Below are 25,606 nucleotides of genomic sequence, written 5' to 3'. Positions count from 1 at the left end.
TTTTTTTTTTTTTTGGTTAACAAGTGGTATTGAAGACATTGACTTTACTAGTTTGCGGGCCATACTGACTCCACAACCTCATAGATCAGGCCATATCTAAATTAAATGAGAACTATTCAATTTTCATCAAAGCACTCCACCCTTTTAAATGACAACCGATCACCCCCATAACTGGGTGAATGTATGTGCAGAGAAAGTCAAGTCATTAATTACTTTTCATATGATACAAAGTCGTACCCATGAGTCTGATTCAAGCGCCCTCAATCCCCGCCATGGACGAAATTATGGTGAAGGGAAACTGTCCTTACTTACACGTGGCGTACTTTTGGTGTGGAGTGGAGGCTACTTTTCCATTGTTTTTACGGTCCAAGCCGTTGATCTAGTGCTGATTAGGCAGTGAGAACCGAAGTGTAGGGTTCATTCAAGGTATCCCACGTGTTCTCACGTGCAGTCCCCCTAACGTAGTGTAGATTCCATCGTTGTGTTTCAATTGTTAGGGACGTACGTCTTATAACATTATTCCCACAATCATTGAATTGAATTGGAACATGTGTTAAAAAAATTGTGGGTAGAAAAGGTTACATACACGGTTGTGCATGGTACACAATTTACGTACGAACCCCATGGATGGAGACAATTGTCTTCTTAGAATACCAAAACTACCTTTTGTTTGATCAATCTTCCATGCACAAACCCTTCCCTTTCATTGTATGAACATATGAAAAATTGAAAAAAAATTAGGATAGACAAACCCTTTCCTTTCCTTCCCTTACTTTTCAATGTATGAATAAATGGAAAATTGAAAAATGGGGATGGAATGGTGGAATTGAAATCAAACACGCGAACATGCCAATGTCCAAGTGAAAGACATTTCAAGCCCCATGGCAGTGGACATTGACACTCGTGTGTCCATGTGCGAGTGTGCACGCACGCGCGTCTTGTATGTGTGTTTGTGTTGTGGGTAGGGGCATCAAATTCCAACTCAGATCAGTAATCAGTTGGACCCAATATTGAAGTATATCGGTTCAGTCTGAATCAAATTGATTGCTTAATGATTCGGCTGCAATCGAAATCGAACCCAATTATAAGAAAAAAATCATGAGTTTTTCACTGGAGAGTTCCCCTGCTTACCCAGTCAGTGGAGCCATGAGTTGGAGGATCTCTTGCAATATCATTTATTTGGTGTAAGATTCTCTACAGTCAGAGGTGGCGTTCACACCTTTGGATGATGTAAGATTATCACAAAAAGTCATGATCCAGAAAAGGACTCTCTCTCTCTCTCTCTCTCTCTCTCTCTCTCATATCAAATTAATTATTAAGGATCGGAATTAAAAGGCGGAGATTGAGTAGTGGGAACAAAGCGACAGGGATGAAGCAAGAACGGTTGAGATTCTGCAGTGGACAGGGGAATATACAGACTTGGAAGTTAACAAGGATAGACAACGACGCGCTGCCCTCCTCCTTTGACTCTTTTCAAACATCTCTCGAAAGTCCTCGCCTGCCAAGACTTTGACTCCTTTACTTTTCATCTATGGATTCATGGTTGGCTGTTCCCCCTTTTTGTGCTCTTCTACTTTTCCTCAGTCTTTCTCTTCTTCTTCGTCCCACCAACTCATAATTTTCAACCCCTGCCACTCTCCTCTCTCTCTCATAAAATATGCAAAATTTGTCCTCCCTGAGATCATAATATAATTTAGGCAAAAGATTGGCACGGTGTGTGTACGAACTATTTTGCACGCCACTTTCACAAAAGTGATTACGTTCACGTATTTTTTTTTTTTTGGGTGGGGGGATGAAGAATTTGTCTATAAGAGACAGTGTGATCTTTTCATATCCACCTGTATCTTAACATAGACAACAAGCAATAGATTAATAGGATTTTTCTGTTAAAAAAATCAATTGTATTAATGAGAAAAGAATTTCCATAAGATGAAAAAATAAACCATAACAGCAAACAGTCGAAAATAGCATTTAAATGGCTTCTCCAGCCACCTTTGACATGGTCAGTAGGAGGGGGAAAGACGACCTGATAAAAAAAAATAGTGAAACGAAATCTTGGTCTCCTTTGAGCATCAGTAAGTAACTCTTCTTGGATCTTAGATTTTCAAGAAAGAGGGACCACGAAGGGCTCCATTTTTATCGTAGATTTGATTAGGTAATCTGGAGTAGGATTTGACTCTAATCTTTCAATCTAGACTTGGTAGAGTTCTTTCTTCATTTGTTTTTACAACGTGGACCCTATATATGTGATATTATTTATGAATATTAATTTGTGTGCCACGTTTACAGTGTGGGAAAACTCTCCCTATGATTTTTCAACATCTTCCCATGGGTCATAACATAATTTGTCATCTCTCTCTCCTAGCTTTTGGAAATGTTATATAAGCAAACAGTTACAGTCTCTCAATTTCTCTCACCTTCCCTGATCCTTCTCCCCCTCATAAAAGGACAAACACAGACAGAATGGCACTGAGGTCTCGAGTAATGAAAAACTCAAAGGTGAGTCATCTCAATCATCTGATCATGAAGTAGAAGTAGTAGTAGGCCTCCCCCTACCTCATGGACTCAGTCTTCTTCCTGGATGAAGAAGCTCGTGCCCGCTTTCTCCGAAGCTTAGTTCAATCGGTTGGCTGCACCCACGTTTGCTTGTGGTTCAATTACCCCCCTTCTTCCAAGTAAGGATCTTTCTCTCTCTCTCTCTCTCTGTTGCATGCTTATATGCTTTCTTTGATCTTGTGCTTTGGCATTCTTCTTTCAGCTACTTAATCTTCATGGATGGGCTTTACAATGACCAAAGCGACCTTGCACGGAGACACTTCGATGATTATCGCCAATATCCATACAGCATCGAGAATGGGTAAGCTGAATTTTGTGTTCTAAACATTGATGATCTTAATGACATGATCCTTGCTAATGAATGATTCTCTGTGCATTTCTTTAGCTATGTTCCTGGACTTGCTTTCAAGGAAGGTCTTCCCTATTTAGAACTCAAGGAACAGGAGCTTCTGAGCAGAGTTTCAACTGAAACCCAACGCCAATTCTATCAGGTAAAGAAACAAATCAAGAAGAAGTTATGTTGGAATGAAAAGGTTCGTGACGAAGAGATGCTTAAATTGTGTTTTTTTTTTTGTCTGATATTTGTCACAGGAAGCCAAGATTAAGGTTCGTCTTACTCTCACACATTCAATTTTGTCTCGGGCAGAATTCGTCCTTAAAAAGCTAGCCGGTTAAGGAAAGGGTGCCCAAGTACCTATTAGTCTCCACATCGGGCTATTGTTTCATTTTCTTTTAATTTCTCGACAGGCTGCAGCATTTATGAGATGCAGAAGTGGTGAGATTGAAATAGGCTATTCCGTCCCAACTGAGGTTTCAATTTTTAATTTCAAAACCAAACTTTATTTCACATTCTCTTTTGTTAATAATGGATTTTGAGGGCAGAGATAATTATTCTTTTTCTGGGTTTCCTCAAGCAAAATTACATGGAAATGGAGATGAAAAGGTGGTTTCCTGATGACTTCTATCTTCAGACTCAATCTCAACAAGGAGAGCTCCCCCGTCCACCGGAACAGAACAGGCCTTCCTCATCTTCATCCTCATTGATATCACTGTCTATGGGTAGTCCCTCTTCAGAGTATTCATCTCTTCTCTTCAACAATATCCCCAGCACTTCTAACCTTCCACCTGTATCCCTGAAGGAAGCACCACCCATTGACAAACCAACAAGGCCCATCTCAGTAGGCATAATCCAGCCACAGCAGCAACAGCAAACCATGCAACCCTACCACAGGCTTCTTCTCCCTCCTTTCCAAAACCCTGGAAAGGATATTGATGCAGCCATGACAAGAGCCATTCTTGCTGTTATATCTTCCCCTTCAACTTCTTCTTCTTCAGCTTATCATCAAACCCAAGAAAATCCATCTCTCAATTACCAAGTAAGACCTCAAACAAGTGCTTTCAAGTCTTACTCTCCATCACTAGCCCCCAAAGCCCAAACAAAAGCTTCTCTCAGTAGACAAAATATGCTGAAGCGTGCAATTTCCTTCCTTGCCAATATGAGATTGAAGAAGCTTCAAGAACATATGCAAGGAATTCGCCCCAACCCAACTAGCACACAATTAACCCATATGATATCAGAGCGTAAGAGGCGAGAGAAGCTCAATGAAAGTTTCCAGGCACTTAGATCATTACTACCTCCAGGTTTGAAGGTATGGTTTATCCTTTCTCTATCCTTTGGCTGTTTTGAAATCTTCTTCAATGGATGACAATGAAAAATTTGTTTCTTATAGAAAGACAAGGCATCGGTGCTCTCTAGCACTAGGGATTACTTGGACTCTTTGAAAGCTGAGATTTTAGAGCTGAAACAGAAGAACCAGCAATTGCAGTTGCAGAGGCTTTCACCTGCAAGAGAAGCTGGGGAAGAAGTCAGTGATTCTACTTGTTCAAGCACTCAAAGAGTGGATATTCAGGTTATCCAAGCTGCCGAGTCCACATCATCAGGAGGGCAAAGGATAGAGCTCAGAGTGAGTGTGAGGGGAGACTGTAATATGCTGGATTTGGTCATTCGCATACTCGAATTTCTAAAGAAGGTGGACATGGAATTGGTGTCAGTGGAAGCAAACTTACAACTGCAGCAGACGATTCCACTCAACCGAGTTTTTATAAGATTAAATACTAAGGTACGTAAGAATAAACAATTCAAGCATGATTTGTTCAACTCAAAAACCTTAAGCTATTAGGTGGAGAGATCAAAAAAAAATTTGGTTGCTATGGGCTAGGCTCATAGCCAAAGAAACGGAATAATACATTTCTCCTTTGAGTTCACAAATACCTCTTAATTCTTATAGTGTTATTTATTATTATTTTTTTTTATAAGATAGTTCTTAGCATTTTCCAAAAACCCTTTTAGAATCTACATTATTTGGCTAAGAGGAGAGTTCGTGCAACTCAAATAGCAGCAAATTTTCATTCAGAAAGACTCGACTAGTATTTGAACTGAGTCATTGAGGTCCCGAAAGCCGCCATGTAGGACCATTCCCAACATCACCCTATTTTGGGTTACTATACATGTGGTAAATTTGATCCCTTTTTATGGGTGATAAAGATGTTGAAGTGTCAACCTATAAGTTTAAACTACTAGGAAGAAAAGTCCAATTAGCCAACACATGGGTTGTGTGAGACTACATGAATGATGGTTAGTGGCCTAATGGAATCAAAACTTAGTTTTGTAGGAAATTAAGTGGAAAGTATACATGAGGAGGAAACGTGAGACTAAAAAATGAAAAATGAATGAATCTGTTTTAACTCTTTTGTGTGTGTGTGTGTGTTTTTTTTTTTTTTTGTAGGGAAGTGAATGGGACGAGTCGGCCTTCCAGGAAGCCATTGCCAGGATTGTTGCTGATGTAACACGCTGACCATCTGGCCTGAGGGGCTTGACTTGACCTTTTCCTTTTGCCTTTTTTCATGGTTTTGGGAATCCTAGACAACACATCACCACTTTCACCTCAGGTCCACAACCATGTCACACTGAATTCCATTTTCATTTTCATTTCTATTTCCATTCCATTGATGTATTCAAAGATGGCCAACCCCTTTTTAAAGAAAATATTTGAAAATGAGGAAACCCAAAAGGGTACCCCCAAAGCCCACCACAGAGTCAGAGTTCCATTCAATGACTCAAAAGATTAATTTACCTACTAATATGGAGAAGCAATCAGATCAAATCAACCTATTCAACCAGGGGGAGAAAAATCAAAGTGAATTCTCCTTAAGCCACGTCATTTCATCCAAATGGTTCTTTTTTTTTTTTTTTTAGTGGAGAATCATTCACCTATTCCTGCTTATACCACCCCCCTCACCTATTTTTTTTGTTTCTGTATTCCCTTATTGATTATAGAACATAGAGACCTTCCACATACAGTTAAAGGTGCACAACAGTTTTGGATTTTGTCATCTGCAAATTTCCATTGTCAACAATCGACATCATCAACAAGACTTATCCGTCCATTGCTTCATTTTCCAGCTAATTCTTCATAATTGCATTGATCAAGTTTCCTTTAACCTATGGTGACAAAAGAATATCATTTTATGGATGAATACAACAGAAGGTGCACAACAATTTCGAATTTTTTCATGTGTATGTTTTCACTGTCAACATTGTTAACTCTTTAAGACTTATCAGTTCATTGCTCCTTACCTTGCTTATGAATGATGTTAGTCCTTTATTTCTTTATAATTCGATTGACCTAATTTCTTTCCATTCACCAATGATGAATAATGAGTATCTTATCCATTAGTAGGATCCAATTCTCTAAGTTGATTGAAAATGATATTTCAGACCATCCACAATAATAAGAAGTGGGAGTTAATTATAATAAATGGATGATTGTATCCCTCCCTCCCTTCTTTGCTTATTTTTTTCCTCTCTCCTTTTTCATTGTATCCCTCCCTTCTTTGGTTTGTTTTTTTCCCTGCTCCCTTTTTGGGTTTATCCCCTCTCTTAGGGGTTTGAGGCCCATCTCTTCAGGGTTTGGTAGGGTTTTCACCCTAGTTTAGCCAATTTGGCTTTGTATATTGTATTTGTTTTTCTTTCTTACTTTAATATATTTTTCATTCACTGAAAAAAAAAAAAAAAAAAAAAAGAGTTCTATGTCTGGGAGCGTGGCATTTGCATCAAGAAGGGGGCCAATAGAAATGCATTTGGAAGCATTAATTGAGTGGACATTTTCACCTGTTATGGGGGGTGAGGCGGTCATTTCACTCCTTTGAACGCAGCCCCTACACTCCCAACAGAGTCCTTTTTTTCTTTTTGATAATTATTATTCTAAAACCCAATCAAACAGTCAAGTCTACAGTTTTAGTTATCAATATCGGCCAATATGTATCAATATTCTCTGCGATCGAAATAGTATCAATGAAATGTCTAGATTTTATGTTAAAAAACAAACTTTAATCCCATATCAGACCTATATGGACTGACACTAACAAGAAGTATCAATATCAGTATCAATTGTAGCCAATATTGTATACTGAAATCATGATCCAGTCACCTTTGATGAAGATATTCTTTTTTCACCAGGGTGATGGCAAGCTTTCGCTTAATTCATTTTTTTTTTTTGGGTAGGAGGAGGTAAGGCTAGAAAGAGCTATTTTTTTTTCTACGAAACTCTCTTCAAGGTATTATGAACCTCATACAATAAGGGCAGGAGTTTAATGATTGAACTCACTCACGGCTGTAGAACTCTAATCATAGGGTCAAACCACCTTGGATTATGAGATTATGTCTTTTATCCTCGACGACAAAAAACACCTTTCCAATAAACAATAATATTACTAAACTTGAAGACCCATACAACCTACCTATTTCTTAGGCCATGACTTAAGCTGATGCAACATGAATTCAAGCCTGGCATCTTCCTAGTTCCTACTCATCAACCACCAGCAACCAGGGGCTCTCAATTTCATTTTTCTTTTCCAATTTTCCACTCCACCCATGGTTGTTGGCTTAACTGCTAAACCCTAAAGGGACCCAAGAGGCCAGCAGCTTTGCCTGACCAAGACTTCAATGCCGTAGTACCCTTGACTGGGTCCGCCAACTCGGGTGGAAGAGGCCCACCTACCGAACATATTTTCCACCGATTCGTTTATGTCATGGCTCAACTCCTACAACTGTGTTCTTGAACCACCAACTCTGGGCTCAGGCAGAAGAAGGACATGACAATCGAAACGGCTGTTTGGATCATCTGATAAAGAATTGTGAACCCATCTTTCCAGTCCAAGTTTCAGCCTCAAAAGATGGAGTGAACGGCCTTAAAACCTTTTCAAAGTGGCACTGAAACTACACAGATTTCACTAGCTTCTCTACAATAAAAATGGCACTTCTGCTATCATATGAAAATTTAAAATAGATCTTCCATCAATTACCATGCACGATTGCAAATTCATTACACGGCAAGAAGAAGATCAACTCATGACAAAATCAATAGAAAAGTGTGTTTCGGTGGCAATCATCATTTAACTTCTTTTCCCTTGGTCGTCAACTTCCAAGTACAATGAAGACTGCGTGAACCCAATAGGTTCCAGATTTCACTCCCTTCTAAAATTGATTGGTGAACTTACAGTCAGTGGTTTCTACAGCTCGTGTTCACCTTAAAATTCACGGAATGATGATTACATGAACAGACAGCAAGCAACTACAACTTTTAAGGGCTTCGCCCCATCCTTCCAAAGATGATAAATCGTGTATGGATTAATTACTATATGCACATTAAATTCAATATGGTGTAACTGGGTATCCGAATCTTACCAGCACCACTTGCCCTAGGATCCCACAGGAGCAACACCTTTGGCCTTTGCTGCAGCTGTTGCCGCAGCGGCGGCTGCAGCCGCTGCAGCAGCAGAAGGTGTAGAAGGAGGTACAGGCGCAGACTTTGAACTACCTTGTGATGAAACAGCCTGCTGTTGCACTTGTGGCTGCCACTGGGAGTTGACCTGACCAAGCAAAGCTTTGATCTGATGCCCTGTAAGGGTTTCCTGCTCAAGCAAAGCATTAGCCAGTGCATGCAGCTCCTTGTTGTGGGTTGTCAGAATGGTTTTGGCATTATTGTAGGCCCTATCCAAGAGCTCTCTAACCTCCTCCTCAATGAGAAGTCTTGTCTCGGTGCTCATACTCTTCCCATTGTCATCATAGTCGTGAGAAACAAGCCCAACCTCTCTGCTCATCCCATACTTTGTCACCATTGCTCTTGCCAAAGATGTTGCTTGTTTTAGATCCTGAGATGCACCAGAGGTAACTTCGTTCTCTCCAAAGATGAGCTCTTCTGCGACCCGCCCACCCATGCAAACATCCAGCCGAGCAAGCATCTGTTTGCGTGAAATACTTGTCTCATCCTTGTCAGGCAACTGTGCAACCATGCCAAGAGACATCCCTCGTGGAACAATGGTTGCCTTGTGAACTGGAAGAGCACCATCTGTGTGGATGGCCACAAGGGCATGACCGCCCTCATGGAAAGCTGTCAACTTCCGTGATTCATTGGATATCACAGCTGATTTGCGCTCACTTCCCATCATGATTTTGTCCTTGGCATATTCTAGATCAGCCATGCTCACCGCTTTAGCACCATCCATTGCAGCCTTGAGAGCAGCAATATTCACCAAGTTTGCAAGATCTGCACCTGAAAACCCAGGTGTGCCTCGGGCAATGATCATCAGATCAACGTCATCTGCCTTAAGCACCTGCAGAACAGTATTGGGATTACGCAATTGGAATAAAGATGAAAATTTAGGAAAAATAAAGAAATTGATATAATAAAGTCAATCCTTGGGTTGAACAAAAGGGCTACCAACAAGAAGCCAGTCGATATACATAAACATGAATGCAGGACTGGGCAAGCACTTTAACTTTTCCCAGCGAGATAGTATATATGGATATTCAGCAAGGGATGGTGGTACATGATTCATGGGATTCATTAAAATGAACCAATATGGCACCAAATGGTTATTTCCTCTGGCACCACATTGGAGGCCGAGCCGCACAGATTAAGCACATCAGCAACATGCACCAATTTTCTATTAACAGCTCATGTTGGACATGTAGATTACCTTGGACATGTGGGATTCCATGATCTGCCGTCGTCCTTCTACATCTGGATTGGGAACAACTATGTGCCGGTCAAACCGTCCTGGTCTAACCAGCGCTTTGTCCAATGATTCTGGGAAGTTGGTTGCAGCAATGACAATAATCCCTTCATTTTGTTTGAAACCATCCAGTTCCACAAGCAACTGATTCAAAGTCATTTTCATGTACTGTTGGTCCTTTGGGTTACGACTCCCCCCTATTGCATCGATTTCATCAATGAATATAATACAGGGAGAACGCTTCTTGGCTGCTGCAAAAAGATCCCGCACTCTCCTTGCTCCCACACCCACAAACATCTCCTCGAACTCACTGCCACTGCATGAGAAGAAAGGCACTCCAGCTTCGCCAGCAATGGCCCTTGCCAACATAGTCTTACCTGTTCCAGGTGGGCCGACGAGCAAAACACCTTTAGGGAGCTTACCTCCTAGACGGGTGAAGCGCTGCAACAACCAAAAACCAAGATGATGAAAGCTGAGCACGTTACATTCAACTAAAGCACATACAAAGGTGCTGTATAGTAGATAAGCTGATTGGAGGGCAAGGATTCATGTAGCCGACCCCATTTAGGTGGATTTTTCTGAGTTGTTGTTGTGTTCCTTTCCTTTTACTATTACTATTCTTAGTTTGTCCTTACACGGATCCATATAGCCCAACCCCATTTAGTTGGGATAAGGCTGAGTTGTTGTTGTACTATGAAGACAAAAAAACTGGGAATAGAAATATGGAAATTAAGAAGTAATCAGAAACCATTATTAAGATAGATTTAAGAATAAGGCAAAGACTCTCTCTCTTCTTTAAATGACCCCTGTAAAAAAGTCAATATGCAACATTCAACACTGGTTGGTCAGCAGGTGCAGAACTAGGATGCTTCTTTAGAGCAACGTTGACGCATAGGGAGGAAAAACACTGGTTTTAAGTAGTTCACAATATGGTATCCCCTTCGGTGGGTCCCACTTACTTGGTGCATCCCACCATAAAATAGGATTGGCCCACCTATGCTTAAAGCAGAAATTGGAATGCCAGATCTTCTTTCTAATGCTTATTTCTCCATTATTTTTTTCCTTTGGTTTGGGGGAGGGGGAGAGGGCACCAATCATCTGGATCATGCTCATTCTCTTTGAATGGATACTCATTTAGATGGAAATTATCCAACGGTGGGCTTGGGACATGGGCCTAGCTATCCCTCGGCACAACGGTAAGGTTGCTCCATTGCGACCTAGCGGTCGTGGGTTTGAGTCGGGAAACAGCCTCTCCGCCAAGAGGGGGAAAGGCTGCAGTGCTGCGTATTATGACCCTTTCCAGACCTGCAGTGGCAGGAGCGGTGTGCACTGGGTACTCTCTTATACAACCAGTGAATTAAAATCTTCTGGGAGAGAACCCCGCCAGTCTGGTGTTGCCTATGCCTAGACACAGGCGGGCAGAAAAAGACCACGCTGCCACCCCGCCCTTGAGCTGAAAGATGCTACAGCATGCCCTTCCATTGGCCCCGGGTGCTGTTGTTGCCCACACCAGACTGGCAGGGTTAAAAAAAAGTGCATACTTGGTGCACGAGGCTCCCGCATGTGCGAGGTCCCAGGGGGGTGAACTACTCAACCTTACCACGGGAATGTCCAGAGGCTGTTTCGACACCAAACTGGCAGGGTTCTTTCTCCCAAATCTTTTATCTTGACCATGACCTTATTACAACAACAACTAAGCATGGATCTGTCAAAGGAAAAGATAAAAGGAGGGAGAGAGAAAAGGGGGGAAGGATCAAGAAAAGAAATAAGGCAATGCAACACCTCCAGGTCAAGGTAGTAAATTCCGTAAAATAATGGTCAATTGGCCATTGCAAGGGTATATATGGCTTTAGGAACCGAACATTAATGAAAGAAAAAAAAATTCTATTGTCCTCCCTACATCCGATAGTAGCTGTCCTCTTTGAAAGAATCCAAAATTTAAGTTTCGCTTAAAGCAGATTCTTCTCCCACTTTTTAAAATAGGAAATGTGGCAATAATTGATAATGTAGTGAAAACCAGATAAAATGACCTGTAGTTTTAAAAAAAATATTTTAACTCAGTGCTACCATCCCAACATGCCTAATCATACATATGGATATCTAAATGAATGGGTAGAAGATCAGACTAGGATTACTAATAGAATCTTCCGATGTGATGGAATTTAATCTCAAACATTAGCTGCAAGGTTTACAGCTTTGAAAAGAATGAGTGCATAAATGTTTTGTCCATAATGCTCAGAAATGGAAAATAGGTAAACCATGGAAAGTTTCAAGGACATCAATTCAACAAAGCATTACCTTAGGATCTCGAAGATAATGTACAATTTCCTCAAGCTCAGCTTTAGCCTCATCAACACCCTTTACATCATTAAATTTTGTGTTAGATTCCATGCTAGGCTGCACTTCTTCATTTAGTCCAAGCCCTGGAGCAGTAAATATGAAAGAGGAACTTTTCATCCATCCACCAATACATCTCAACCAGAGTCCAAAATAAGCACATACAAATCATGAAGACCACCAATACCTTTACTGATTCCCCTATCCTCAATAAGCGCGCCAACTCCTGAAATTAGGAGAAATGCTAATGCAATAGTACGAAATGTACGCCACAACTGGTCTTTGAAACTCCCACTTTCCGATGCCACCATATGAATAGGTGCACTGGCGGTTCCAAGTATACCATCTTTTGTAGGCCTTCCCACATTCCTGAAAGCTGAAAGGCCACCTACATTTTCTTCCTCCCTTAGTGCACTAGAAGTTCCTGTGACTCCTGCATGCAGCTCCAGTTAAAAATTTTCCATAACAAGTTTCGACATAACCCATAATAGATGAAGTCAAGATAAACTAAACTTTGAATCTCTACTAATAAAACCAAATAAAAAATGCAAACAAAAAGTCAGAAATAGAGAACACAGAAGGCCAATGGTACTTGTTCTTGAGATAAGAATCAAAATGGAAATCAAAGAAAAAAATCTAGTTAGCAGCAAATCAGGAATAATTCTCCGATACAGAAAAATCTAATATTAACCTTTTCAATAATTTGAAACTCAATTTGAAGGATGGAACAGACAAATAGGATGAAATATTTTGTTCTCTCAAGTCCCTCAATGCTCTCATCCAAACAAACAAACCAAGAAAAGCCAATTTGGCAATACATGGCAAGGCCAAGTGTGAACACTTTGTTCAAGACCTTGAAAAAATCAGTAGAGAAATCTCATGGCCTAACTACAGTTATAATCAAATAACAATCAAACTAAAGACTAACCAAAAGTACAGCGTATAGACAACAAGATGATTTTACATATAAGAAAATGATAAGAGAAACCTTTTATACATAAGGACCATTAATATTAATAATTAATAAATAAGGCTAAAATAGGACAACTCAGACACCATGACGAGTATAACATCTTATTCAGCAAATTTGTACTGCAAACGTGAAGTACTGTTTTGTATAAGCTGACTTTTCTTGGTTTGGCAATACATGGCGAGGCCAAGTGTGAACACTTTTTTCAATACCTTGAGCAAATCAGTACAGAAATCCATGGCCTAACTACAGATATAATCAAATAACAATCAAACCAAAGACTAACTAAGCTAAAAGTACAGCATATAGACAATAAGATGATTTACATATAAGCAAATGATAAGAGAGACCTTTTATATATAAGGACTATTAATATTAATAATTAATAAATAAGGACAAAATAGGACAACTCAGACACCATGACGAGTATAACATCTTATTCAGCAAATTTGTACTGCAAACGTGAAGTCCTGTTTTGTATAAGCCAACAGTCAGCAATAAATTCACATCAGTTAAATACTACTAAGGAAAGTAATTCCAATAGGCCTACACATGCCACTATTTAGCTAATAGAAAGGTCAAAATATTAAACCATCTACAATCATAAAAAAGACATGAATGTATGGATCAAAATTCTCACAACAAAAAGAATGGAACAGTTCCCAACCCACCTCTCTGCAATGTCTTAAGTAATTCACTTTCATCCAGCCTATCAACTTTGACTAATGCTTTAACATATTCAGCAAGCGCGTTGGGATTGTAATGTAGTGAAGGTTGACTTTCAAATAGTCTTATCACTCCTTCTGGATCACTTCGGCGGTAAAGTTCTTTAAGCAGTGTGGCATCAGTTGCACCACCTGCTTCATGTGCTCTCCGAGCAAAACTGCCAACATAGCTTGACAGACACCTTTGTTGCACATCCAAAAGCCTACTATCTGCTGACAAAAGGAAAAGAAATGATGAACAAGTAATCGACAGAAGAGCCAACTCCTAAAATAAAACCAAAGCAACAGCTGCAAATATGCATGGTTTGCTTTGTACAGAAAGAGTAAAGAACATCTCAGCCTGACAATTACAAAGAACAAACTAGTTTCATTGCTTTAAAACTTATGCAAGTATATGATTAAATCAATTGTAGGTTACTAGCCAAAAATGGAGTGATTCTCTATGTTGTATTGTTGTTAAAGACCCACATCTCCATAAGGCCTGACCACAAATTGTACAACCTTGAAAAGTTCAGAGTTGATTACAGCTGAAACAACATATAGAATACATAGTTGTCACGGCGCCAAGGCGAACCAAGGCTTTGGAGGGCTGCCTAAGCGTTTAGGTGATAAGTTGCCCGCCTTGAGGCGAACAAGGAGACTAAGGCTGTGTTTGGTAGCCAAGAGAAGAAAAGAAAAGAAAAGAAAAAAGTACACTTTTTGTACTTTTTTCCTTGGGTTAAGAATTTTTCTTTGCACTTGGTATGTCTTCACCCAAGAGAAGATTACTCTTTTCAAATTCAAAATTCCCCTTGGGAATTGTGAAATTTTCTTTTGCTCCCCTAAAAATTTTCTTGCCAAAAACACAAGAAAACATGAGAAAATATGAAAATATAAGAAGACAAAAAATGAATGATTACACAATGATTTCCTGTGTCTTATCTCTCTCTTAAAATTCAAATTTTTTTGAATTTTTTTTCTTTTCTTTTCTTTTCTTTCTTGGTAACCAAACATACATACTCTTTTTATTTTCTCACCATTTCTTCTCTTTTCTTTTCTTTTCTTTTCTAGATTCATTTTTCTTTTCTTTTCTTCTCTTGGCTGCCAAACATAGCCTAAGTGTTATTTTTTATTTTCCCTCTTTTCCAATATTATTTATATGCTACATTTACCTTGTATCATAAAAAAAAAAAACAATATTAAACCACATCAAGTCATTAAAAATCAACATTATGCCACATCAAATCATCAAAAATCAACACTAAGGCCCAAAAAATCAACATTAGAGAAATACTCTTGTTTAATAATATCTTTGACTGGTCATATGATTTTATTTTTACACAACACTCTTTGAATTAGTTATAGCACAAACCAGCTTTCCATCAAGTCTAAGATTACTTAAATCTAAGCTATAATAAAAAAGTGCACGAATGTTGTTATAATCGCCTGAATGAAATAATTTTGTGGACATCAAAACAAAAGATTATTTTACCGGACTTTTTGGTTTTCAACAATGTTTTATCATGATAAGATTTATGAAATTTTCAGAATTGAGAAAAACCCCAGCATTTGAAAGTTGAAAATTGCCATACAAAAAAAAAAAAAAAAGTTCTTGAACTAGAGTGTTGACTTTTTTATCCTTTTGGAATTTGATTTAAACAATATTTATTGGATTCAAATAGGGGGTATTTGCTTGTTTATGAATATCTTAAGTAGATGAAAAAAAATATATAAAAGGATGTTCCCGGTGAATGAGGCTCCCCCGTATGTGTGAGGTCTGAGGGGGGAGAACTACGCAGCCATATCCTATGAATATCGAGAGGCTGCTTCGACCACTTGACCACCAGGTCGTAACAAATATAAAAACAAATAAAATAAAATAAAATATAAAAACATTTACTTAAATGATATTTGGCATATGTCAAGATATAAGGCGACATCCAGTGCAATAAGACGATAGTCGCCTAGGCCCCAGGCCACTGCCTAGATGCTAAGACGACGCCTTGACAACTATGATAGAATCATACAATATAGGTTACTGTGGAGCAAGAAAATAGGATACCACAAAGAGAATGATGTAGATCACAGGAACAAGGCCAAAAGCAATACTAATCAGCTGTGGGATGCAGCTGCTGTAAGAGATAGCCCAGTTCTTGGGTCAGATTTCTAATTTTGAGGAGCATATCATAAGAGATCAGATTTCGTCAAACTGTTATCTTTTTTTTTTTTGGGAGAAAAACTAGCTTGCCTATGGACAGCTTCCATAGGCCAATTTTTAGAGAGATTGGTTTGCTGATTTCTAGGGATGATCGTGTTTAGTTGCTGTTATTCCATACTAGAATTCCCTATTCTATGGTTCTACAAATATTTATAGACAGGTGATACAATTCATGCCTCTATATCAAAACCCTAAAGGCTATCGATTTTTTTTCCTAGGTGCTACCTCTATTACTTTATTTTTATTTATTGGTTCCTCATGGCTAAGACCAAATCTACTACCCTTCTTCGAACAATGTGAATGTCCAAATTACATCTATCAAGCTCAAAGGGAGCTCGAATCATCTACTCTGGGCCTAGACAGTGAGGGTTCATCTTATTGACAAAGACAAACTTCAGTTTACCACATCTAGTCCTTGTGCTTCAACTGATAAAGGACATGATGACTAGATGAAGGGTAGTGCAATAATTCTAATCTGGTTGTGGAATAATATGAAACCATATGTTGCTACCAATGTCATGTTCCACACTACTACTAAAGGTGTGTGGGATGATCTGAAGGAGATGTATTCTTAGGAGAAGAATATGACTCATATCTGTGACCTCTATGAGAAGACATTTCAATTTCGTTAGTCTGACAAGTCTCTACTATAATATTACAGCGTTTTCAAGGGAATGGTTGAAGAACTCAATGTTTTCCAGCCTCTTACTATAGATCTTAACAAACTAAAAACTCAGTGAAATGAATTCTTTGTTTCTAAATTCCTGGCTAGTTTGATTAATGACTTGAAAGCAATAAAGAGTCACTTACTTGTCGGGGAAACTATCCCTACTCCTAATGGAAACTACTCCGTCTTCAGCGTATTACCTTTTCTACAAAATCTGATCAGTCCACCAAAGACAATTCTGCCTTTACTGCTAGTCGTGGACATAGGGAAGGCCGTATGTCTGGTGGTCCTGGTTCTGGTGGACAGCAATTTGATTGTTCTTCTCGACATTGTTCTCACTGTGACAAATCGAATCATATTGTAGAGACTTGTTGGGCGAAACATGGCAAGCCAGAGTGGGCTACCAATCAAGCAATGCCAGATGATGGTACTGACATTGTTTCTACCAATGATACTAAGCCAGAGACTTCTGCAGGAGATTCTTCTTCCAGCTTATGTGATGATATCAACCAATTACTAAGGCGGCCGCAAACTTTTGAGGTATCCTCTGATGCATCCAATGGGGCGTCTACATCCACTGCTACCTTGGCTCATGCAAGTGCACTTGCTCTCTTTACCACTACTTCCACTCCCTGGACCATTGATTTAGGGGTCTCCGCTCACATGATTGGTAAGTCCTCTATGTTTAAGTAGTTTTCTACTTATACCCACTCTATATCTGATCTTCTTGTAAATGGTGCTTCTTCACCTATTTCGGGTCAATGTACTGTTTCTCCATCTTCCATTAACCTCTCATTTGATTTGCATGTTCCCCAATTTTCCTGAGTCTTCTCTCTGCTAGTCAGTTAACCAAGCCATCGAACTGCTCAACAACATTTTTCCCCTCTTACTATGTTTTTCAGCATCTTCATACAAGGAAGATAATTGGTGGAGGGCGTGAAAAAGATGGCCTATACTATCTCTACTGTGGCACTCCTACTTCTTCTGCTGCTCTTACTGCCGTTGGTGATGTGACTCCGTTTCAATGGCACTGTCGCTTAGGCATGTGTCATTGTCTACGTTAAAAATGTTATTTCCTAGTTTTTAGGCTTAAGGTGGTTTGGCTATGTTCAACTTAAACCTTTGAATGCTCATGTAAGGAGTGATCAGATACAGATGGAAGGAACCAAAAGAGCTAGGGCAAACCTAAAATGACTATTGATAAGTTGGTAAGGAAAGACATGCAGAAGCTACGCTTGGATCCTAGCATGACATCAAACAGAGCTGTTTGGAGGGCAAACATCCATGTTGCCTATCACATTTAAGTGGGATGTCCCGGAGGTGTTGCGTTGCTGTGATTCTTTTCTTTTTCTTTTCCCCCTTTTCTTTCCTTTGCTTTATACCTTGCCCAACACGGATCCATATAGTTGACCCCATTAAGTTGGCAAAAGGCTTTGGTGTTGTTTATCAGGTTAGAGTGTGTAGCCTATGAGTTGGGAAAGCATCACCGTGCCTCATTTCCATCTCACTTTGTGGCTCATAGTCCATCTTTATTTTCTTTGGCACATTCAGATGTTTGGGGAGTCCTTGTAGGGTTAGCAATAGATTTGGATTTCGGTATTTTGTGACTTTTGTGGACGATCATTTTCGTCTTACATGGCTGTACCCCTTAAAGGATAGATCCATAGTTGTTATGGCGCCAAATCGAACCAAGGCGGTGGAGGGTTGTCTAAGCGCTTAGGCGAGAAGGCGCCCGCCTTAAGGCGAACAAGTGTTATTTTTTATTTTTCTATTTTCTAACATTATTTAGTAAGTTATAATACCTTGTATCATAAAAAATCAAGATTAAGCCACATCAAGTCATTAAAAATCAACATTTAGCCACATCAAATCATAAAAAATTAATATTAAGTCATATTAAGTTATAAAGAATCAACATTTAGAGAAATGCTCTTATTCCATAATAAGTTTGACTGGTCAAATGATTTTATTTTTACATGAGACTTTTTATATTAGCTATAACATAAAACCAGCTTTCTAACAAGTCTAAGATTACTTAAATCTGAGTTGCAATGACAAAGTTATGCTTCAGTCAAACTTATTTTTTTAAGTGCACGAATACTGTTAAAATTGCCTGAATGAAAATAATTTTATGAATATCAAAACAAAATATTATTTTACCGGACTTCTAGTTTTTAGTAATGTTTTAACATGATAGAATTTATAAAATTTTCATAATTGAAAAAAACCCCAGTATTTAAAAGTTGAAAATCGTCCCTATAACCAAAATCCAGTTTTTGTTCTTGGGCTAGGGGGTTGACTTTTTATCCTTTTGGAATTTGATTTTTAAACTATTTTTATTAGATTCAAATAGGGGGTGTTTGCTTATTTATGAATAATATCTTAAGTAAATAACATTTACTTGAATGATATTTGGCATAAATAAGTGCCGAAACACAAAGCGACATGCAGTGCAACAAGGCGGCTGTCGCCTAGGCCCCAGGCAAACCGCCTGGACGCTTAGGCGACGCCTTGACAACTATGGATAGATCAGAATTTTTATCTGTGTTTCACAGTTTTTATAATAAAATAAAAACTAAATTTGGTGCCCTATTAAGATTTTCCGTTCTGATACTGCTTTAGAGTATGTTCAAAATGAGATTTCTAACTTTTGTGCTACCCATGGGATGATACACCAAATTAGCTACTCCTACACTTAGCAGAATGGGGTGGCGAAGTGCAAAAATAGGCATCTACTAGAGGTAGCATGGGCAATTATGTGGCACATACATGTCCCTAAAATTTTCTGGTGTGATGGGGTTTTAACTTTTAACTACATGTTATTTGATTAACCGCATGTCATCTTCTATTCTTTCCGATCAATCAGCTTTTTCAATTTTTTTCCTAACTTACCAATTTTTCGTTACCACCACATGTGTTTGGTAATCTGTTTTCTTCAAAACTTGTATTTAGTAAGATAAGTTATCTCATCGGTCCACCCATGGTTTTAAATCTCGGCAATATCTCACTAATATCTCTCTTTCTAGATTTTCCAAGACAATATAACAAGAGACACACAAAATCAACCATATCTCGACCCCATCTCATCGAGAAACAATCCAAAACTCGCCTAAAAAAAAAAAAACACATTGTTGATGGGATTTTGGTGCTTTTGCTTTCCAAAATTCATTCATTTAAATTGATTTTATGTGCTTTAAAATCTAAAGCTATTAGATGTTGTGTCGTGTGTGGAATGTGGATTGTAGAATAGAGCATACCAGTCTAGGGTCCGAAGAGTTGGAGACTACTTACATAGGGTACGAAGTAATTTTAGGTTTGATTTAAAAAAAAAAACTAATGTTTCCACCATGTTTAGAAGGCCTAAAATAGTGTAAATGGAAAGTTTCAGGGGCTACAAAGACCATATGGTTATCGAGACCAACCACCGAGTCAACTAGGGAAAAAATGCAAGATCTCGGTGGATCTCTCTTTCTTAGCTTAGCGAGATTAGGGGCGAGATCGAGATCTTAAACCTTAGGTCCACCAAATATATTTTTCTGGGTTATTCACGTACTCAAAAAGGGTATAGGTGTTACGACCCAGTTGCTCAAAAAATTTTTTTAGTGCTGATGTGTCCTTTGAGGGCACTTCATTTTTTCCTTCCCACGTGTCCCTGCCAAGGGCTAAGTGGTCTTCCCCAGTTACCCTCTTCTTCCTACTTTAATTCCCTTCTCTGATGTTCCCACCGCCAGTGTGACAACGTCACACCACCTCTACAAAACTATTTGTGACAAAAGAGGCTCGAACAAGCCAGTGAAGGCAATACTACTCCGAATGAATCGCTCCTTGTACCGACTCCGTCCATTAGTGAAGTCCCTAGCACATCTATCCCTGATGACTTACTAATCGCTCATTGTAAAGGTACACACGCCTGTACTCAAAAGTCTATGGTTGCATATCCTATTGAGGAATTTGTTTCCTTATCTCATCCTCCATCTTCTATTCATGGTCTTGCCTTGTCTCTCTCCACTCATACCATTCCCAAAACTCACGTTGAGGCTCTCCGTATTCCTGGATGGAAAGCTGCTATGGATATAGAAATGGATGCTCTCTTGACCCATGCCACCTCAAGCTTGGTAGAATCACCTCCTTGTAAGGACTTGGTGAAATGCCGTTGAGTTTACACTATTAAGTATCATTCTGATTGCTCTATTGAGAGGTTGAAGCCCATCTGGTTGCCAAGGGGTATACTCAGACTTACGATGTTTATTATTTTGAGATGTTCTCTATTGTTGCTAGGATGGATTCTGTTTGCCTTCTTATTTCTCTTGCTATCAATTATGATTGACCATTGTTTTAGTTAGACATCAAGAATGCTTTCCAATATGGTGATTTGCAGGAGGTGTATATGAAGCAACCTCCTGGTTATGTTGCTCAAGGGGAGAATAGTAGCCGGATGTGTCAAGGCTATTTATGGAATTAAACAGTCTCCCCTAGGTGTGATTTGAAAAGTTTAGTGCTACTATTGTTAACTATGATTTTTCTCAATGTTATTCTGACAAATCTATCTCTATCCACCACAAAGGTGATAAATTAGTTGTTTTGGTTGTTTATGTGGATGATATCATCATCTTTGGTAATGATGTGGCTGGTATTACTAGAGTTAAGAATTATTTACACCATCATTTTTAGACCAAAGATTTGGGTCAACTTCACTACTTCCTTGGGATCAAAGTTGTTAGAAGCAAGAAGGAAATCAACTTATCTCAAAGAAAGTATGTGTTGAATCTTCTATCTGATACTAGTATGCTTGCGTCTAGACCAGTAGATATCCCTATGGTTCCTCATAAAAAAATTGGTGTTAGTGATGGTGAACTCCTCAATATGTGCATCAATATAGGAGTTTGGTTGGTAAGTTAATATATCTCACAGTTACAAGACCTGCCAATTCTAATGCTGTTGGAGTTCTCAGTCAGTTCATGCAGTCTCCTCGAAAAGCTCATTGGGATGTGGTTGTTCACGTTCTTCGGTATTTGAAGGGTGCCCCTAGTAAAGGGCTGATCTATTGAACCAATCGGCATATGGAGTTGGTCACTTACTAGGATGTTGATTGGGTTGGGTTGGGTTGGGTTGGCTTGACTAGTGATTTCCGGTCGATTACAAGGTATTGTACCTTTGTTGGAGGTAATTTAGTTACATAGTAGAGTAAGAAACAGACTACCATTGCTATGTCTAGTGCTGAAGCAGAATACAAAGCTATAGCTCACACTACTGCTAAGTTGATGTAGCTACGGTCGTTACTTTTGGATATGGGTTTTCCCGTACCTGCTACACCTATGAAGATGTATTGTGACAATCAAGTAAATGTGTACATTGTCAGTAACCCGGTCTTCTACAAGAGGACCAAGCACATTGAGGTGGATTGTCACTTTGTTTGTGATGTCGTTCTAAAGAAATTAGTTGAGACACCCTTTGTCCCTTCCACTGATCAGTTGGCTAACATATTTACCATGTCCTTGTTTGCTCCTAGTTTTCGTACTGGTTGTAACAAGCTGAGCATGGGTCATGTGTATGCTCCAACTTAAGGCGGAGTGTTGAGTTCCAGGGTATTTTGGTCTAGTAGAGGGCTTTTACATTCTTTAGTGTACAGCGCTGGGTACAGGGGTGTTCCTGTGCTGTACTCTTTTTTTCTTCTTTATTGATTAATATAAATCCATAAGGAGAGGCCTGTGGCAGATTATTCAAACCTTGGCCACATGCTGTTTTCCCACATCCTTGGAGGCTGTTTCTGGTTCTCGGTTTCTCTTCTCTTCTCCCTTCTTCTTTTCTCAGGATTCTAGAATTGTAACAACACAAAACCATAGTATTGCAAGAAGTACAACTCTTTTGAGGCATGCTATCAAACAATTGCCACAATTCGCCCAATCTTTGCATACATCCCAATCAATTCATTTACAACCTGAAGAAGAAACTTGAACCCAACAGAACAATGTGAGCATGCATGATCTTGTGCACTTTAAAATTCCCCAAGGGAGCACAATCTCTTACAACTAAAGGGTAAGCAAAACCATCTGGGGAAATTTCCAGGTGATTCATTTGAAGGTAAAGTTTGAGGGATTCCTCGACTGACTATGAGAGAGGTTTGCTCCCAAGATGGAATTCCAGAGTACTATATTAAATCTGCATTCAATGGGAATGCTAGAAAATACTACTCTGGCATCAGTGACAAGCCTGAAGTTGCTGTAGATTGATAAATGTCTTGCAGCCAGAAATACAAATTGATGCATTCCTCTAAGAATGATTTGTGCATGAATCTGTTTGGACTCTTCAACTGTTGTACGCTGCTGGAGGTAGATCAAATGAATCAACAACATTGTTGTTGTAATAAAGAGTTTGGTCTGTTTGGTTTACCAAAGTTCTATATACTTCTAAAGGAGATCAAACGTATACAGATACTTCAATATTAGAATCACTATATGAATGTTAATATGCTGCATTTAAAGCAGTATCTTAGACTACAACACTACATTATATACACACATGAAAGCATCTAAGAAATTCAGGGAGTAAACTATACGTTTGAAAAAAATTAAAACTCAAGTGACTGGAGGACATTTGAAGCGTGACATGAGAAATTAAAACCTGTAGCCATAAGCTCATAAAAGAAGTACATGCCTGCAAATAAAGCTAGGCTATTACACCATAGATAACTGTTCCATTTTTTCAGAATGAGAAAAGATGATACCTAACAAAAAAATAATATCTTAAAAATAATTTAATCAACTAGCTTAAAATGCCAGGCGTATCCTATGACGGAGAAGGTATGGATAATTTATAATACATGGTGGCATAACTTTGAATGATATAAACATTGCCTCATTACCTGTGAATTTTTGGACAGGGAGAAGAGGTCGAATATAAAAATATTTAAATTGCCTCAACTCTGAATGCTGTCTTGAGACCTGTTGCAGTAAACAGAATATTGAGTTAAAATGAAACAACAGAATACCTCCACAAATCAGGGATACAGACTGATTACACAGAATATAAGGACCAAAAAGAAAAGGTTGGCCTACATTAATTATGGAATCAATAGCATGAAAACATTTGCTAATGCAATCAAAGTATTCGTGGCATTAGTTCTCAAATCAGGAAAAGTTACCATGTGCATTAAGAAATCAAATTTCATCACACTACATTGCTAAATGGTTTCCAAGCCCTCTCTCCATTCTTGTGTTCCTCAAATTTCCGCAACAATGACACCTCAATTTCCAATTCTTTTAATACTTTAGTTTTCAAGATTCTGCAGTGTTTGTTAATTCCATCTGCGTTTGACAAAAATAGTTTTGTTTTCTGTAAAGCCTACACAATTTCCAAAGCAGGTGTCCATGTTCTCGTTATCCAGCTAGAACATGCTAGCGGGAAAATTCTCTGCAATAAAAAAATACTGGTCTGAAGAATAGAAGATCCTTCCAAGAGGGCTTCAATACCAACTCCACCCCCTTTTCCCGGGAACCTATATTCTTACTATCAATGGAACGAGAGCAAAGAGGTGGGAATCTTAAAATCAGTAGCTGGAACTAAGAGTTATTTGAAAATTCTGTCTTCTTTTTGTACCTTAATTAATTAATTTATTATTATTATTATTATTGTTTTTTTTTTGTGGGGTGGGGGGAGGGGGAGGAGGAGGAAGATAAGCTTCGGACACCGTAATCATGGTTTTCAACCAGCTTCATTACGTTTCTGGCCTGCTAATGCTCGACCAGATCAACTTTCTAGGTTAGGAACAACCAATAAACATAAAAAACTCAAAGCTTAACGGAGGATGCAGGTAAATCCAAAATAGCAAAAAAGGCACGAAACCAAGACATCATTCCTTGATCTAGGAACAGCCAAATGACATAAACAGATATTCAAACATCAAAGATATTTCTTCCACACCAAAACCTCCAATAGTAAAACACCAATTTGATTGCAAGAGTCTCAAAACAACATGGCATCGTTTTCATCAACAATGCGACAGAAATTGGACGAATAAAAAAAAAAAGAGGAAGGGTTTTCGGATTGAAAGAGGCATCTGCCAAAGAATCAGAAAAATGAAACGGAATAACGCCTGAAGTATAGCGAAATAAGAAACTGACCTGCGTAAGAAGTCGCCTCCAAGCCATCTTCCTTATTATTAATCGATGTTGGAAGATGGGTATTGGATTGGTTCGAAGCGTTGACGGTGCGTTTTTAACCTGCACACGGCGAGGAGTACTATTGCGCCTCGCAGGTTTCAGGGCCGTCCCCGACCCTCTTTGCCGTCCCAAGGTATCGTGAATGCTATTTCACGGTTGTTCAATTTTTTTTTAGAAAAAAAAAAAGAACGTTACTCCAACACATGGGCAGAAAATGATTACCTAACCGACTAAATCGATCGGGACCGACCGTTTATAAATCGGCCTGGCCTTGACCGTTTATTAAACGTGTCAGGCTTGAGCCCGGCCCATTTATAAACGGTCGGTCTTGATTTTGCTACTTGGATCGTCGGGTGCCCGATCGAGACCGACCGTTTAACACTCGACCAAGACCGGCCTATTGTGCACCGGCCTAGCCCGACCCTTTAATGATTGTAGAATACCTATTTTACCCCCCAAATTAAAAAATAAAAACTAAAAAGTAAAAACATGTTCATATTTTAAATAAATGGTTATATTTGGTATTATTTATTAATTAATTGTCATTTTTTTGGGTTTGCATGAGTGGACCGGAATATAAGAGTACATTTTAAAGAGGGTCTGTTTAAAAACCGGTTAAAGCCCGTTTAAAATTAAACATGTCCGTAGCCTGGTTAAGGCCCAACTAAAGCCCGATTAAGGTGGCCCAATTATAACCCGAGGTCGACCGACCGAATATAAAGCGTACCATGCCCTCAATAACTAAGCCCGATTAGTTAAATGGGCGGACACGGTGTAGCCTTTGAAAGTCTTCAAGCCCGATTAAGCTCGATCGAAACCGAACCAGCCCGACCGGTTGACACCCCTAATGTAGCCTACAGGCTTAGGCTAATGTAGAGACCAATGAGAACGTTTGTAAAGACAATAACATGAATGTAA

The 25,606-nt window shown here is 39.0% G+C and overlaps 2 protein-coding genes across 4 annotated transcripts; one reads left to right on the top strand and one right to left on the bottom strand.

Annotated features, from left to right (window-relative positions):
* Window positions 1-2,537: 2,537 nt before the first annotated feature.
* On the top strand, window positions 2,538-6,496 carry LOC122083098 (putative transcription factor bHLH041). Its single transcript, XM_042650788.1, has 8 exons — window positions 2,538-2,675; window positions 2,759-2,857; window positions 2,942-3,047; window positions 3,148-3,162; window positions 3,304-3,366; window positions 3,471-4,205; window positions 4,287-4,676; window positions 5,343-6,496. Exons 1-8 carry the CDS (start codon window positions 2,560-2,562, stop codon window positions 5,409-5,411), a joined length of 1,593 nt encoding a protein of 530 aa, XP_042506722.1. The 5' UTR covers window positions 2,538-2,559; the 3' UTR covers window positions 5,412-6,496.
* A 1,387-nt stretch (window positions 6,497-7,883) lies between these two features.
* Window positions 7,884-24,840, bottom strand: LOC122084662 (ATP-dependent zinc metalloprotease FTSH 4, mitochondrial-like). 3 transcript variants are annotated; one of them, XM_042653087.1, is made up of 7 exons: window positions 24,650-24,840; window positions 23,392-23,470; window positions 13,612-13,878; window positions 12,158-12,394; window positions 11,932-12,056; window positions 9,598-10,074; window positions 7,884-9,231 (listed from the first exon to the last, which is right to left on the bottom strand). In XM_042653087.1, exons 1-7 carry the CDS (start codon window positions 24,674-24,676, stop codon window positions 8,317-8,319), a joined length of 2,127 nt encoding a protein of 708 aa, XP_042509021.1. In that variant the 5' UTR covers window positions 24,677-24,840; the 3' UTR covers window positions 7,884-8,316. The 3 variants fall into 3 exon arrangements, with proteins under 3 accessions (XP_042509021.1, XP_042509019.1, XP_042509020.1); XM_042653085.1 differs by having other exon boundaries at window positions 12,158-12,403; window positions 24,650-24,838; XM_042653086.1 differs by having other exon boundaries at window positions 12,158-12,403; window positions 13,612-13,875; window positions 24,650-24,838.
* Between the last annotated feature and the right edge of the window lie 766 nt (window positions 24,841-25,606).

The sequence above is a fragment of the Macadamia integrifolia genome, chromosome 7 (genome assembly GCF_013358625.1).
Source record: "Macadamia integrifolia cultivar HAES 741 chromosome 7, SCU_Mint_v3, whole genome shotgun sequence".
NCBI lineage: Eukaryota > Viridiplantae > Streptophyta > Magnoliopsida > Proteales > Proteaceae > Macadamia > Macadamia integrifolia.
This window is presented reverse-complemented; position numbering and strand designations above follow the sequence as displayed.